Raw genomic sequence first — 15,418 nt, 5'->3', positions numbered from 1 at the left:
TATGATATCAACATTCCAATTGGTCAACCCAGGTAAGACTGCAACTGGATGCTTGGCAATTAAAAAAAAAAATCCCTCTCTATCCTCATCTCTAGGAATAACATTAATTGTATATTCAGAGTGAATGTTAAAGTATCTACCAGTACATGTCTCTCTCAGTTTTTCAAAGAAAAACAAAATCCAATAAACAGACTTCTGTATGAGTTACATGCGTCACTGTAGTCAACCCAGCGGCTACAAAAGCAATGTCCATTTATGACCAAGATTTTATTGGCTCGTTTGGTAATCAGTACAGACACACCATGAACAATTTGTACAATTTTTTATTCTTGTATATTTTTCATCTTTTTAAAAACCATTATTCCAATTACTTTTCATCTTAACCTGTGTTGACAAACTGTCCTTTACAATTAGGCATGATGTATCAGTATCTTGAATACTGTCATATGAAGTTAGATCTGCTATATAGAAAGTTCCACCTACTCCGGGCTTGTCTACACTTACAGCACTGCAGCAGCACAGCTGGAGTTGTGCTGCTGTAACGCTTAGAGAAGATGCTACCTGTGCTGACAGGAGAGCTCCTCCCATTGGCAAAGGTACTCTGCCTCCCTGAGGGGCAGTAACTTTGTTGATGGGAGAAGCCCTTCCATTGACATAACTCTGTCTACACTGGGAGTTCAGTTGGTATAAATGCATCGCTTAGGGAGGTGGATTTTCCAAACCCTTGAGCAACGTAGTTATACTGACATAAATCTGTAGTGTAGACCAGGGCTCAGTAACATCACACTCACTACACACCCAATAAAGGTTTCCAATTTTTCACAGCAGAGTTACGAAGTTATTGAAAAAAATAAAACTACCACTACTAAAAATAACTGTCACAGATAATACACAATTCTGAAAGGGAGATCCAACACCAAGGAGCAGTTTCATTACAGAAATAACTCTATAGATACAGTGGACATAAGTAAAATGATAAGACTTTTCAACTTATGATTCCAAAGTTTGATCTGTGTCATGCCTCATTTAACAGGATATAAAAACTGTCCCTCACAAGCTATGGAATGTTAAGTGTAATCAGGATTTCAAAGCCTCTCCCTTAGCTAACATTCCATTAATTTCTGGCTACACAGAAAATAGACAACCAGTAGATGATTTTACCTCTTTAAAAAAAAAAAAAAGCATTTACACGTATCTAATTATGTAAAAAAAAAAATGGGAAGTGGCGGGACTCCCTCCTTTTTAAAAGTGTGTTTTCTAGAACTACTAAAAAACTTGCATTTACAAAATAGTTGATAAAAATATTCCTCTGAATTGTACAAGGAAGGTAGGTACTGGGTCCACTGATAAAAGACTTGGTAGAGATATTACTGAGACTTAGCTTCTTTCTCTCTTGCTGCATCAGACCCTGGAGCCTGAAAAAGGGGAGGGGACATAGAGAACATTTAGTATAACAGTTTCCTGAAAATCTCAATGTCTTAATTCACACATAAGATCTAACAGTAAAGAGAATATGGTAGCTTCAAAAAGATTTAACAAATCAGGTATATTTTAGAGCAAAATTCATTATCAAATGTTTAGGACAAATGATTACTTATTTTTTGAAGTCTTCACACATTTTGATTCATGATCTTAACCAATCAGTCCCCTTTGATAACGTTCTACACACACAAATCAAATTAAAGTGAAATTTAACTGGCTCAAATTTTAGGAAGTCTGCTCCTCATATTGGAAATGTAAAAGATAAACTGGTAAGAATTAGTTTTACCGGTTAATCTGCCTTAACTGTTAATCCCGGAGCAAAGCCAGCTGGCCCGGAGCAGCGCCAAAGCAGGCCCAGCCACGCCGGCTGGAGGGGCCCTAGCCCCAACTGCGCTGGCAGAATCAGCCCCAGACATTTAAACAACATATTTTTCGTTTAAACAGCTAACTTTTTAAAACGGTATTAACAATTCTAGAATGCATATGCGGTAGGGATGTGAAGTCATTCCAGCTCAAGACAGACTTAAAGGTGAAGGGATTTTTTTTTTTTTTTTAAAAGGAGCCTACTTCATTAACTGCTGCCCTAAAGGTCAAAATACTTTAAGATTTAATGAGTACTCTCTCTCACACTAGGTAGCTTAGATCCTGGGGAATAGCATATCTTTAGAGAAGCAAACATTTGAATGTGTTATTCTACACTGCAGTATTTGCATTGTTACTTTAACATGTTTTAAGACAAAGTGATCATGTCACAGTATTCTTGAATTTAGAAGTCTATCTCTGCAGTAATTTAATTAAATATCTAGACTGAGTAATAGTGGCAGAACTACACTGTGTCTAGATCAGTGGTCTCCAACCTTTTTACGCCCAAGATCAATTTTTGAATTTAAGGGCAACCCAGGATCTACCCAATCCCGAGACCCCGCTCCGCTCACTCCACCCTCTCCCCCCGTTGCTTGCTCTCCCCCACCCTCACTCACTTTCACAGGGCTGGGGCAGGGGGTTCGGGAGGGGGTGGGGGCTCTGGGCTGGGGCGGAGGGGTTTGGATTGCGGGAGGGGGCTTCGGGCTGAGCCTGGGGTAGGGGTGCAGGAGGGGGCGCCAGCAGAGTGTTGGTGTGCGGGCTCAGGACTGGGGGTGCAGTGTGCAGGAGGGGTTATGGAGTGGTGGCTCCAGGAGGGGAGTTGGGGTGCGGGCTCCCGCCGGGCAGAACTTACCTTGGGCAGCTGCACAGCTAAGGCAAGCTCTCTGCCTGCTCCAGCCCCACGCTGCTCCCGGAAGGGGCCAACGCGCCCCGGGGAGAGGGGGAGATGTGGCTCCACGCACTGCCCCTCTCTGCAGGCACCGCCCCTCTCTGCAGGCACCGCCCCCACTGGCCACAGTTCCCTGTTCCCGGACAATGGGAGCTGCGAGGGCGATGCCTACAGAGAGGGGCAGCACGCGGAGCCACGTCTCTCTCCCCCCTCCCCGGGCCACATTGGCCCCTTTCGGGAGCGGCGTGGGGCCGGGGCAGGCAGGGAGGCTGCTTTAGCGGCACCCCTGCTGCACCACTGGAGATTGTGATGGATTGGGAGAGCCTCCAAGGTCGACCAGTCAATTGCAATCAATCAACTGGTGACCACTGGTCTAGGTCAAGCCAGTATTTTGTCCCTTAACTTCAAAACAATGAATTCATACAAGCTTAAGAACATAAGAATGGCCATATGGGGTCAGACCAATGGTTCATCTAGCCCAGTATCCAGTCTTCCGACAGTGCCCAATGCCAAGTGCTTCACAGGGAATAAACGGAACAGGTAATCAAGTGATCCATTCCCAAAATGGCCATTCCCAGCTTCTGGTAAACAAAGTCTAAAGACACTTCAGAGCATGGTTTTGCATCCCCGCCTATCCTGGCTAATAGCCATTGATAGACCTATCCTCCATGAATGTATCCAGTTCTTTTTTGACAGGATACATATACTCCATCTAAATAGATAAATTCATTGCATTTTTACTGCATAAGTATTATCTTTAAAATAGGACTGTCAAGTGATTAAAAACATTAACAGTGCGATTAATCGCAATTAAACAATAGAATACCATTCATTTAAATATTTTGGGATGTTTTCTACGTTTTCAAATATATTGATTTCAATTACAACACAGTACAAAGTGTACAGTGCTCACTTTATATTTATTTTTGATTACAAATATTTGCACTGTAAAAACAAAAGTTATTATTTTTCAATTCACCGAAGACAAGTACTGTAGTGCAATCTCTATCATGAAAGTTGAACTTAAAAACGTAAAATTTAGAGTCTACAAGTCCAATCAGTCCTATTTCTTGTTCAGCCAATCGCTCAGACAAATAAGTTTGTTTACATTTGCAGAAGATAATGCCGCATGCTTCTTGTTTACAATGTCACCTGAAAGTGAGAACAGGCATTTGCATGGCACTGTTGTAGCTGGTGTTGCAAGACATTCATATGCCAGATGTGCTAAAGATTCATATGTCCCTTGAAGCTTCAACCACCATTCTAGAAGACATGCATCTGTGCTGATGATGGGTTCTGCTCGATAACAATCCAAAATAGTGCAGACTGATGCATGTTCATTTTCATCATCTGAGTCAGATGCCACCGGCAGAAGGTTAATTTTCTTTTTTGGTGGTTTGGATACTGTAGTTTCCACATCAGTGTTGCTCTTTTAAGACATCTGAAAGCAAGTTCCATGCCTCGTCCCTCTCAGATTTTGAAAGGCACTTCAGATTCTTAAATCTTAGGTCGAGTGCTGTAGCTATAAAACAGAGCAGGGGACATTGAACTCCTTGGGGGAGAATTGTGTCACAAATTTAATTAACGTATTTTTTTTTTAAATGAGCGTCATCAGCATGGAAGCATGTCCTCTGGAATGGTGGCCGAAGCATGAAGGGGCATACAAATATTTAGCATATCTGGCATGTAACTACTTTGCAAAGCTGGCTACAAAAGTGCCATGCAAATGCCTGTTCTCAATTTCTGGTGATATTGTAAATAAGAAGTGGGCAGCATTATCTCCTGTAAATGTAAACAAACTTGTTTGTTTGAGCGACTGGCTGAACAAGAAGTAGGACTGATTGGACTTGTAGACTAAATATTACGTTGTTTTATTTTTGAATGCAGGGGTTTTTTTTGTACATAATTCTACATTTTTAAGTTCAACTTTCATGATAAAGAGATTGCACTTCAGTACTTGTATTAGGTGAACGAAAAATAATTTGTTTTTACAGTGCAAATATTTGTAATAAAAAATATAAAGTGAGCACTGTACACTTTGTATTCTGTGTTGTAATTGAAATCAATATATTTGAAAATGTAGAAAAATATCAAAAATATTTAATAAGTTTCAATTGCTATTCTATTGTTTAACAATGCGATTGTGATTATTTTTTTGAGTTAATCGCACGAGTTAACTGCAATTAATCAACAGCCCTACTTTAAAAGGAATATATCAATTGAATTTATTTAGTGCTGACGAAAGGTTTTAGAACAGCAGCAGAGAGTAAGATCCTATTTATCCACAATACCAGCAGAAAACAAGGACAGCCACATTACAAGTGTCCTTATACCATTTACTAATATGACTCAACCTGATCTGGAGTAAGCTTTTCTAGGATCAAGAAGGTACTGCACTCTTCATGTCCATTTACAGTCCTCGGTCTCTCTGCTGGAGTTACCGAAAGGGTCAATTTTCTCATCAATTCGTTTCACAGTTACTGATCAGCAGTAACACTATGTCTATAACAGGGTGTTCAAATTCTGTGAAGTGGGAAAAACTACACTTAGACTTGTCTACACACAATTTTTGTGCCAATTTAACCTTTTCTTCTTCGAGTGATGTCCCTTATGGATGCTCCACTGTAGGTGAGTAGAAAGCAGTGCCCCAACTGGAAGGCTGGGGCTTCAGACCAGCATTTACTGCAGATGATAGGACAGTGCGTCCAAGAAGAGTGTCTGCTGTGACGTCATGAGTAATGGCATAGTGACAGGCAAAAGTATATGTTGATGCCCGTGTGGCCGCTTTGCAAAATGTCAGTAATGGGGACATGAATGAGAGGTGATGGTAACAAGATAAGCAGTTTTAATTGATAAGTAAATGTAAGAGCACATTGCCCTTGGTTCCAACGGAGGTCTAGTTGGAGAACAGAGGACAAGGCCGAGGTTCCCAGGTCAGATCTCATATGTGAGGATAAAGATTTTGGAGACCCTTCAGAAAACGTTTTGAGAGTGCATGTGTGAAAATCGAATGGCCGTCTATGTGGCAGTGAAAAGTGATGACAGCTGCCGAATGCACCTGAATGGAGCTGGTGGATTATCCTGATTGTTTAAGATGTAATATGTAGTTCAGGATAAGTGGTAGTGGAACACTTACGGAGTTGACTTGATAGGAGGCGCACTAGCATTGGAATCTAGTCAATTTTGTGAAGGTAAGTGTGTCTAGTCATGCGTGCCTGCTGTTCAAAAGTACCTGCTTAACTGTGTCTGAACAGGTTATTTCCAAATCCTGGAACCATGGAGGAGCCAGGCTTTGGAGTGGAGCATCTGTGGACTGGGATGCAACCCGCATCCTGTGAAAGGAGCTGTGGAGTTGGATGAAGAGATCGGTTGGCATACTATCATGTGAAGGAGGTAAGTATACTAGATCTATCATGGCCAAGTTGGAGCTTTAAAGATGACTTGGGCTCAGTCCCCCTGTATCTTGTGGAGTACTCGAAGCAGAAGGGGGAAGGGAGGGAAGGCATAGAATAGTGGTGCATCCCATGTGACGAGGAACACATCTCCCAGAGAGCCATGTCCCAGTCCTGCTCTCCAGCAGAATCTATGGTGGGGAATCCCCAGTAACTGAAGATGAGCTGAAGGATTCGTGTATTCAGTTCCCACTCGTGGTTGAGCAGGAGATTCTCCCATGAGTCTGCAGTGGTGTTCTGGTATCCAGGGAGGTGTGTGGCTGAAATGATGATGTGTTGGATACACCATTTCAATAATTTCACTGCCTCCAAGCATAAAGAGTGGGACCTCACTCCATCTTGCCTGTTGATGTAAAACATGCAAACGATATTGGTCATCATGACTCTTGATGGTGCGATGTGCGAGCAGTGGGAGGAAATGTCAGCAGGCACTGTGGACCTCTCGTACCTCTAGGAGGTTGATGTGTAGGGTGGATTTGGTTAAGAACCACCTGTCCTGCATTGTATGATTGTGAAGGTGTGCTCCCCAACTGATTAGGGAGGCGTTGATTGTTAGAATCATAGTCTGCGCTGGTTGGAGGAAAGAAATCCCAACACAGATGCTCTTGGGCGGTGTCCACCAGAGTAGTGAGTCCTTGACTCTCAGCGGCATGAATAAGTTTGTGGCGGCGGTCTGTGAGGGACATATACTGACTGTATGGAGCCGTGCCTGAAGATATTGCATGTGTAACCGTAAGTACTTTACCACGAAAGTGGCTGCTACTATGTGGCAGAGTAGTTGGAGGCATGTTTTGGCAGAGATCTGGGGGCAGGCTCATTCTTTGGATACAATATCCACTATAGGCGAGAATCTGATTAATAAAAAGGTCCACTGTCACCCAGATGGCGCGAAGAGCATCAGTTTCAGATGGGGCCTTGAGGAGAATAAGTTGTGGGGTCATCTAAATATGGAAAGATGACGACGCCTTGTTTCCTGAGGTAGGCAGCAATGACTGCAAGAACTCTGGAGAATACACGAGGGGCCATGGACAGTCAGAAAGGCAGTATCTTGCACTGACAGTGGTTGGTGCCCATGGTGAATCGGAGAAACTGTCTGTGGGCAATGTGTACTGTGATATGGAAATATGCGTCTAGGAGCTCGAGGGCCAAGAACCAGTCCCCGTATTCCAGTGCTGGGATAATGGTGGAGAGGGTAACCATCCTGAAGCATTGCAGTGCGATGAACTTGTTTAGGTTTTGAAGGTCCAGGATCAGCTACCAGCCACTGGATTTCTTCTGGATCAGAAAATAAAGGAAGTAGAAATGCTGTCCTCTGTGTTGGGAAGGGACTGGATCTATGGCTCCCAACTGCAGAAAATTAATTTCTTCTTGTAGAATGGGTTCATGGGAAGGGTCCCTGAGGAGAGATGGGGATGGAGGGTGGTGAGGAAGAAGGATAGATACGAAAGGGATGGAGTATCCTTCCCTATCTTTAAAACCTACTTTTCCAAGGTGATTAGGCTCCGTGATGGAAACAAGGGAGCTAACTGGTCGCCAAACTGGTGGGATATCAAAGATGGTTGGTATGACTGTAACAAGGGAAGGCTTCTTTGGGCCTCGACTAAACCTTCAAAATTGTTGCTTGGATAGAGGTGCATGAGAGGTAGCCCCTTGAGAAGTGACCTGTCTGAATCTGGTAGGGTACTTTGTGTAAATGCAGAGAGATCAGAGAGCAGCTCAGGAGTGTAGGGTGTCATCCATATGCTCCACAAATAAGTTGGGGCTCTTAAAGGGTAAGTCATCTGCTGTAGTTTGTACCTCCTTAGGAAACCCCAAGAGGTGTAGCCATTACGCCCACCTCATGACTACAACATTGAGATAGAAGGGCGGCAGTATCCACAGAGTCTAAAGAGGCTTGTTGTAGGGCTGTATGGGCCAAGAGATGTCCCTCAGATATAAGCACCCGGAATTGTTCTTTCTTGGCTGCAGGCATGTCTTGGCAGAGTTCCTCTATCTTGAAGTAGTTGAGATAGTTGTACTTGGCCATAAAAGCCTCGTAATTAGATATACAAAATTGGAACTTGACAGATGAATAAACTTTGTGTCCAAATAAATCTAATTGCTTCCAGTCTCTGTCCTGATGGGTAGATTGAGGGAAAAAGCTTCCCAAATGGGAAGCGGGGAAACAGAAACCTAAGCTATGAAGCAACAGTAAAAATAAAGCAAAAACAACAACAAATTTTTTTTGATAGAGGAAAGTAGTAGTACTAACTACACTCGGCATGTCTACACTTACCGGCACTGCTGCAATTGATGCAGCCACTGTCGATTTAGCGGGTCTGGTGAAGAAACGCTAAATCCATGGGAGAGCACTCACCCATCGATTTGTGTAATCCACCTCCCCGAGAAGCATAAGGGAAGTCGACGGGAGATGCTCTCCCATCGACGGAGCGCAGTATAGCCACTGCGGTAAGTGGATCCAACTACGTCGACTTCAGTTAAGTTATTCACTTAACTGAAGTTTTGTAAACTTAGATCGATTTACCGCTGTAGTGTAGACCAGCCCTAAAACTGACAGGCAAGGCACGATCTACTGAAGGTAAAGGAGACGCAGGCTCTGCTGTGCATTCCGTCCCAGACCAAAGGTGGTAGAGAAGGAACTGGGGGGCAGTCGAACCACACAACGCTCTCTCTCATTCATATATTATATATATATACACACACACACACACACACACACGTGTGTATGTGTATGTATGTCCCGCTCACAGCGCGACAGGGGGAGGTGCACATGTGCAGTCCAATGGGCACTGCTGATGAAGATCTCTGATCCCAGGCACAGGAGGCGCTGCCACATCGACAGCAGAGTACCCATTGGAACAGCATCACTTGAAGAACAACTGTTGCATTCAACAAATACGATTTCTTTGACCTTTGGCCATTTTCAGATATTAATCAATGTGCATGCTCAGTTTTAATAAGCATCAGTTAGGAGTGTAATTGCAATTATCAAGTTATTTAGAAAGTAAGTATTGAGCCTACTGACACTAAGTCAGATTAACATCCCACTGAAATGGACGAAGCAGTTGACATTGCAGACAGCCTGAAAATAGCTCTAAAACGTCTTCTTTTGAATTTGCATCAGTTATCCTTCTAGAGTATTTCTTTGCAACCATGAAGACTAGAAACTATCAGAGATTTTCAGATCCGTCAGAGGACAAAGCCACTGAGGCTGGTTGAAAATTTTCTGTCAGCTATTTCGGGTTTTAACATAATGGAATTTGTGAGATGTTTCTTGCTTTCTGCAGAAAACACTGTTTTTTGTTGAAAGATTTTGGTCAAAAACTAGTTGTAGCACTTCATGGGTTGTAGTTTGCTCCTTGCGTACTCACTCTCTTCCATGGGCTGGGATCCCCAGATACACATCTTCCATAATGCACCCATCTCCTCTCTGGGTGAGGGCTGTGTGCAACATGAAGTTCCTTGCCAGCGTGCATTATGGGAGATGTACTCCAGCTGGGGATCACAGCCCAAAGAGAAGGGGGACATGAGGAGCAAACTACAACTCCCATGAGGCTCTATTACCACATTTGGCCGAAATGTTTTCATTTTGAGTTTTTACTGAAAGCTATATTCCATGGAAATTGAGTTATGAAAATGTCTCTTATTTTTCCAGAGGAAAAGATTCCAATGGATTTTCACACCAGTTCTGGTAGCTACATATCTTCCATTAAAGTTAATAGAAGATGCATGGCTAAATCCCCTAGGCTGCTATGAAAATCTCAGCAACATACATTTATATCATAGATTTTGCAGAAACTGAATCTGATGTCAGATAGACGTTTAGATTAACTAGTGCATTACATTACATTAACTCTTCATAATCAAGAGCTAATCTTTTGTCTAGGTTAAGACTAAAGCTACTACTATACCTCTGCACTGTTAATTTCTCCGTTTTCTGCAGGCAAGTTATCGTTTGTTTCTTCTTGATTAGTCCCCTCAATCTGTTTTCCTTTTGGTCCTTTTTTCCCCTTTGATTGAGCTTTCCTGTCCTCAGATTTATCCTACAATAAAATGAACGTAAGAATTTTAAAACAAGATGGTTATTAATTCTCAATATTACCAAAAAAACCTCAGAAACTATATGCTCCATAACCAGTGAAGGAGGTTTCCATATACACCCATCTACCTCGATATAACGCGGTAAAGCAGTGCTCGGGGAGGGGGGAGGGCTGTGCACTCCGGTGGATCAAAGCAAGTTCAATATAACGCGGTTTCATCTATAACGTGGTAAGATTTTTTGGCTCCAGAAGACAGTGTTATATTTAGGTAGAGGTGTATATAGAAAAAAAAATTCTCTCCATTCCAGAAATAAGAGATAGTCAAACTGGGATCAGAAACTAAAACACTTATAAGAAGGTTAGTAGTGATTTCTCAGACCCCATAACTACTTCCACACAACCACTACACAATTTGATGAGTGGCAACCTGTTTGAGAGCCCTAACACTAAGGAAAATACATGCTGGAAGACAGAATTGAAGCACATTGGTAGAATTACACAGGGAAACTTGCAAAGTCCATGACTTGACTGTGCTAATATTGTAACAATAATAATAATAATAATAATAATAATAATAATATGGGTTGTCAATTAATCGCAGTTAACTCACATGGTTAACTCAAAAAAATAAAAAGTGAAAAAATTGCGATTAAGTTAATACCAATTGAAATTTATTAAATATTTTGGATGTTTTTCTACATTTTAATATCGTATTCTGTGTTCTAATTGAAATCGAAGTGTATATTTTTTTTATTACAAATATTTGCAATGCAAAAATGATAAACAAAAGACATGGTATTTTTCAATTCACCTTATACAAATACTGTAGTGCAATCTCTTTGTTGTGAAAGTGCAACTTATAAATGTAGATTTTTTTTTGTTACATAACTGCACTCAAAAACAAAACAATGTAAAACTTCAGAGCCTACAAGTCCACTCAGCCCTACTTCTTGTTCAGCCAGTCACTCAGACAAATAAATTTGTTTCCATTTACAGGAGATAATGCTGCCCGCTTATTTACAATATCACCAGAAATGGAGAACAGGCATTTGCATGGCACTTTTGTAGTCAGCTTTGCAAAGTAATTACGTGCCAGATATGCTAAATATTTGTATGCCTCTTCATACTTCAGCCACCATTCCAGAGGACATACTTCCACGCTGACAACGCTCGTTAAAAAAATAATGCGCTAATTACATTTGTGACTGAACACCTTGGGGGAGAATTGTATGTCCCCAGTTCTATTTTATCTGCATTCTGCCACCTATTTCATGTTATAGCAGTCTCGGATGATGACCCAGAACATGTAGTTCATTTTAAGAACACTTTCAAGGCACACTTGACAAAATGCAAAGAAGGTACCAATGTGAGATTTCTAAAGATAGCTACAACACTTGACCCAAGGTTTAAGAATCTGAAGTGCCTTCCAAAATCTGAGAGGGACAAAGTGTGGAGCATGCTTTCAGAAGTCTTAAAAGAGTAACACTCCGATGCGGAAACTACAGAACTCAAACCACCAAAAAAGAAAATCAACCTTCTGCTAGTGGCATCTGACTCAGAAAATGAAAATGAACATGCGTTGGTCCGCACTGCTTTGGATTGTTATCGAGCAGAACCCGTCATCAGCAAGGATGCATGTCCCCTGGAATGGTGGTTGAAGCATGAAGGAACATATGAATCTTTATCACATCTGGCACAAATATCTTGAGACGCTGGCTACAATAGTGCCATGAGAACGCCTGTTCTCACTTTCAGGTGACATTGTAAACAAGAAGCAGGCAGCATTATCTTCTGCAAACGTAAACAAACTTGCTTGTCTGAACAATTCGCTGGCCAAGAAGTAGGACTGAGTGGACTTCCAGGCTCTAAAATTTTACATTGTTTTATTTTTGAATGCAGGTTTTTTTACATAATTCTACATTTGTAATTTCAACTTTCATGATAAAAAGATTGCAACACAGAACTTGTATTAGGTGAACTGAAAAATAATATTTCTTTTGTTTTTTTACAGTGCAAATACTTGTAATCAAAAATAAATATAAAGTGAGCACTGTACACATTGTATTCTGTGTTGTAATTGAAGTCAATATATTTGAAAATGTAGAAAACATCCAAAAACGTTTACATAAATGGTACAGTAACTCCTCACTTAAAAGTCGTCCCAGTTAATGTTGTTTCGTTGTTACGTTGCTGATCAATTAGGGAACATGCTTGTTTAAAGTTGTGCAATGCTCCCTTCTAATGTCTTTGGCAGCCACCTGCTTTGTCCACTGCTTGCAGGAAGAGCAGCCCGTTGCAGCTAGCTGGTGGGGGCTTGGAACCAGGGTGGACCGGCAGCCCCCCTAAGTTCCCTGTGCAGCAGCTGCCTGCAGTTCAGCTGTGTCCCTCCCCCCACTACCATGTGCTGCTCCTGCCCTCTGCCTTGGAGCTGCTCCCAGAGACTCCTGCTTGCTGTGCGCAAGGGGGGGGGGGGAAGAGGAGAGAGAAGAAGAGGGGGGCTAATGTCAGGGTGTCCCCCCCCCACACTCTCCCCCCCCGCTTACCCCCCCTGCCGGAGGGGGGGGGGGGGGGGGGAGGGGAGACACAGGACAGGGCTTTGCTGGCAGCAGCTGTGGTCTCAGCAAGCTGATCTAGTTAACAAGGCAGTGTACTTAAAAGGGAAATTCGCATCTCTCTCTCTCCCCTCCCTCCATTCCTGCTGCCTTATAAAGTGTCAGAGTTAACCCTTGAGGGCTCAGCCAATTTCTCAGTAAGGCATTCCCTGGGAAATATCCCACCCTCTGACTCCTCCACCTCAACCAAGCTTCACAATCATCATCACTGTGTATCAGTATTAAATTGTTTGTTTAAACCTTATAGAGTGAGAGTGAGAGTGTGTGTGTGTGTGTGTGTGTGTAAAAAATAGGCTTTTGTCTGGTGAAAAAAAATTCCCTGGAACCTAACCCCCTCATTTACATTAATTCTTATGGGGAAATTGGATTCGCTTAACATCGTTTCGCTTAAAGTCACATTTTTCAGGAACATAACTACAACGTTAAGTGAGGCGTTACTGTACTCTATTGTTGTTTAAAAAAATTAATCACGATTAATCGTACTGTTAATCACTTGACAGCCCTAATAAAGTACGCCCTTCTATTTCAGAAGCACCAAACACATCAAGCTTTTATCCTCTTTTTAGAATTTAATGGAAGAAATTTAATAATGCAGTAAAATGTTTTCAAGAGCACATTCAACAGTCAGCTGAAGTAGGCTTTATATTTTTTGCCCAAACTAGTATGGTTAAGCCAGAGGTTTCTTTTGACTTGATGGGAGTGATATTTTTCATTTAAAAAAAAAAAAAAGTTTCCCCGAGTATAAACTTCTCAACAAACTTTGTATCATTTAGTTGCATTCTAACGAATGCTTCAGCTGATTCCCACGGCTTGAAAATATTTAATATAGCGGTATGGAGTTAATATAAAAGAACAATTTAATACTTTTGTCTAACAACATTAATCCTATTGATGCCATTAACTGTAAGTGAACAACAGATTAAGACTTGTTATTGTTTTTAGACAAATCTAAGACACACATATTTAGCCATTCTTCACAGGTTTCCTACTTTTTCATTTAAAACATTCATTATATAAATTTAATCTAAAAGGCTTCTATACACCAAGTCTTCATGCATCTCTATTTCTAAAGTAGAGATCAAGAGACTAGAAAAAATCATTTTTTTTAATTTAAAGATTTATTAATCACGTATAATGAGTAAAATTGTGGCTGATAACACAAATAGACTGTCTCAGTTCGTTTGTATTACTGCAAGCCTACTGGTTAGGACTGTCACATATAGTTGTGTACTTCCTGTACATTTACAGAAAATACTGTCAGAACACTAAATTATTTCACAGCTGTAACTTAAGAACTTTATTTTACATAGCCAAGATTAAATTCACTAGAAAATGGTATATTTTCCCTACTTCACATATATGCCGCGTGCCAGAGGTGCAGTCTTTTAAAATGCAAGTACATACACACTTTCCCCTTAAGGTAGCAATAAAGACATGAAATATTGCCCCCTGATATCAAAATAACGATCAGCGCTACTAAAATATTCACACCTCCTAAGTATGTACAACAGATCCTAAGTACCATTAGCTGCTTAATAAAGGAAAAGGTCTAAGAGAGGTGGAGTAGAACATTCTTCGGAAGTTCTCTTCTCAAGAGAGATAACTTGGTAAAAACCGTTGTTTAGTGCACTGCTCCCTGGAAGCCAGGTAAGTTAAGAGCAGCATCTAAATGAAATCTGTCCTAGATCTAGCTGTATGATCAAACCAACAGGGCATTGGGGTGTCGAGCAAGCCTGACACGGACAGTCTGTGCCATTCACAGGTGTGTCTCACTCACCTTTGCTGCTGCTGCCTTTTTTGGCTTGGGCTCGGCTTTGGCGGGGGCAGGTTTCTGGAAAGAGAGGCAGGTTTAGTGCTCGCCCCTCACAGCGCCTAGGAAGGGGCAGCCGGGGGATGTCTATACTTACAGCTGACAGACGTGCAGACCGCCTCTTGGGCTAGAAAGAGAGACAGAGACAGCGTGAGAGTCGGGTCCCTGCTCCGCGCCCCTCCCCGGGGAGCCCGCGCAGGGAGCCCGGCACTTACCTCCTCCCGCGCTTCCCCTTCGGCCGCGGTCACCTGCAAACAAACGCACAGGGAGTGAACGAACAAACACGTGCGCACGCGCAAAGCCCAGGTTTCCTCCCCCCTCCCCAGGGGCGGTCACGGCTGAGTGACGTCAGGACACACGCCCCTTCCCGCCGCCGCGTTCGGATTTCGAACCCCGAGTGCCGTCGCGTTTAACGGCTACAGAAAATTTGAGTGACGCAGCTGCCGCTAGTCGGGAGAAGGGCCCCGCGGTCGCTCAGCGGGTCCGGCTGGGGGCCCGGCCGGAGGGGGGCGCTGATGTCCCGGGCGCCATTTGACCCGAAGTGAGCGTCAGCCGAGCCCAGGGAATTTGCGGGCGGCGGCGCGAGAAGCCCGGGGATAGCCCCGGACCGCAGCGTCCGGTCGGCGGCTCGGTGCGGTGGGGAGCGGTTCCACCCCGCACCTTTCTCCTCGGCATAGCGAGCGGTGGCCCCGACCAACAACCCGCTACTGCAGCTGTGGTCGCTACTGCTCCCCGCGTTCACTCGCTCCCAGCGAGCGGCTGCTGCCTGT

General features: G+C 42.8%; 1 protein-coding gene across 1 annotated transcript; it reads right to left on the bottom strand.

Annotated features, from left to right (window-relative positions):
* Positions 1–1,272: 1,272 nt before the first annotated feature.
* Positions 1,273–15,323, bottom strand: LOC113406482 (non-histone chromosomal protein HMG-14-like). The gene is made up of 6 exons (XM_026651666.2): positions 15,309–15,323; positions 14,864–14,896; positions 14,746–14,775; positions 14,616–14,669; positions 10,098–10,229; positions 1,273–1,415 (listed from the first exon to the last, which is right to left on the bottom strand). The coding sequence occupies exons 1-6, from the start codon at positions 15,321–15,323 to the stop codon at positions 1,368–1,370; spliced, it is 312 nt and encodes a 103-aa protein (XP_026507451.1). The 3' UTR covers positions 1,273–1,367.
* Positions 15,324–15,418: the final 95 nt, after the last annotated feature.

This window comes from Terrapene carolina, unplaced genomic scaffold (genome assembly GCF_002925995.2).
Source record: "Terrapene carolina triunguis isolate 2854851 unplaced genomic scaffold, T_m_triunguis-2.0 Scaffold31, whole genome shotgun sequence".
NCBI lineage: Eukaryota > Metazoa > Chordata > Testudines > Emydidae > Terrapene > Terrapene triunguis.
Note: the sequence above shows the minus strand (reverse complement) of the source record. Positions and strands in the feature narration are given on the sequence as shown.

What these genes read in the sequence shown, in the direction of transcription:
- LOC113406482 (XM_026651666.2), bottom strand. An exon ending in AAGGGGAAGCGCGGGAGGAG is followed by an intron (nt 14,776 to 14,863) that starts GTAAGTGCCGGG and finishes CTCTCTTTCTAG; the next exon opens with CCCAAGAGGCGGTCTGCACG. An exon ending in GGTCTGCACGTCTGTCAGCT is followed by an intron (nt 14,670 to 14,745) that starts GTAAGTATAGAC and finishes CTCTCTTTCCAG; the next exon opens with AAACCTGCCCCCGCCAAAGC.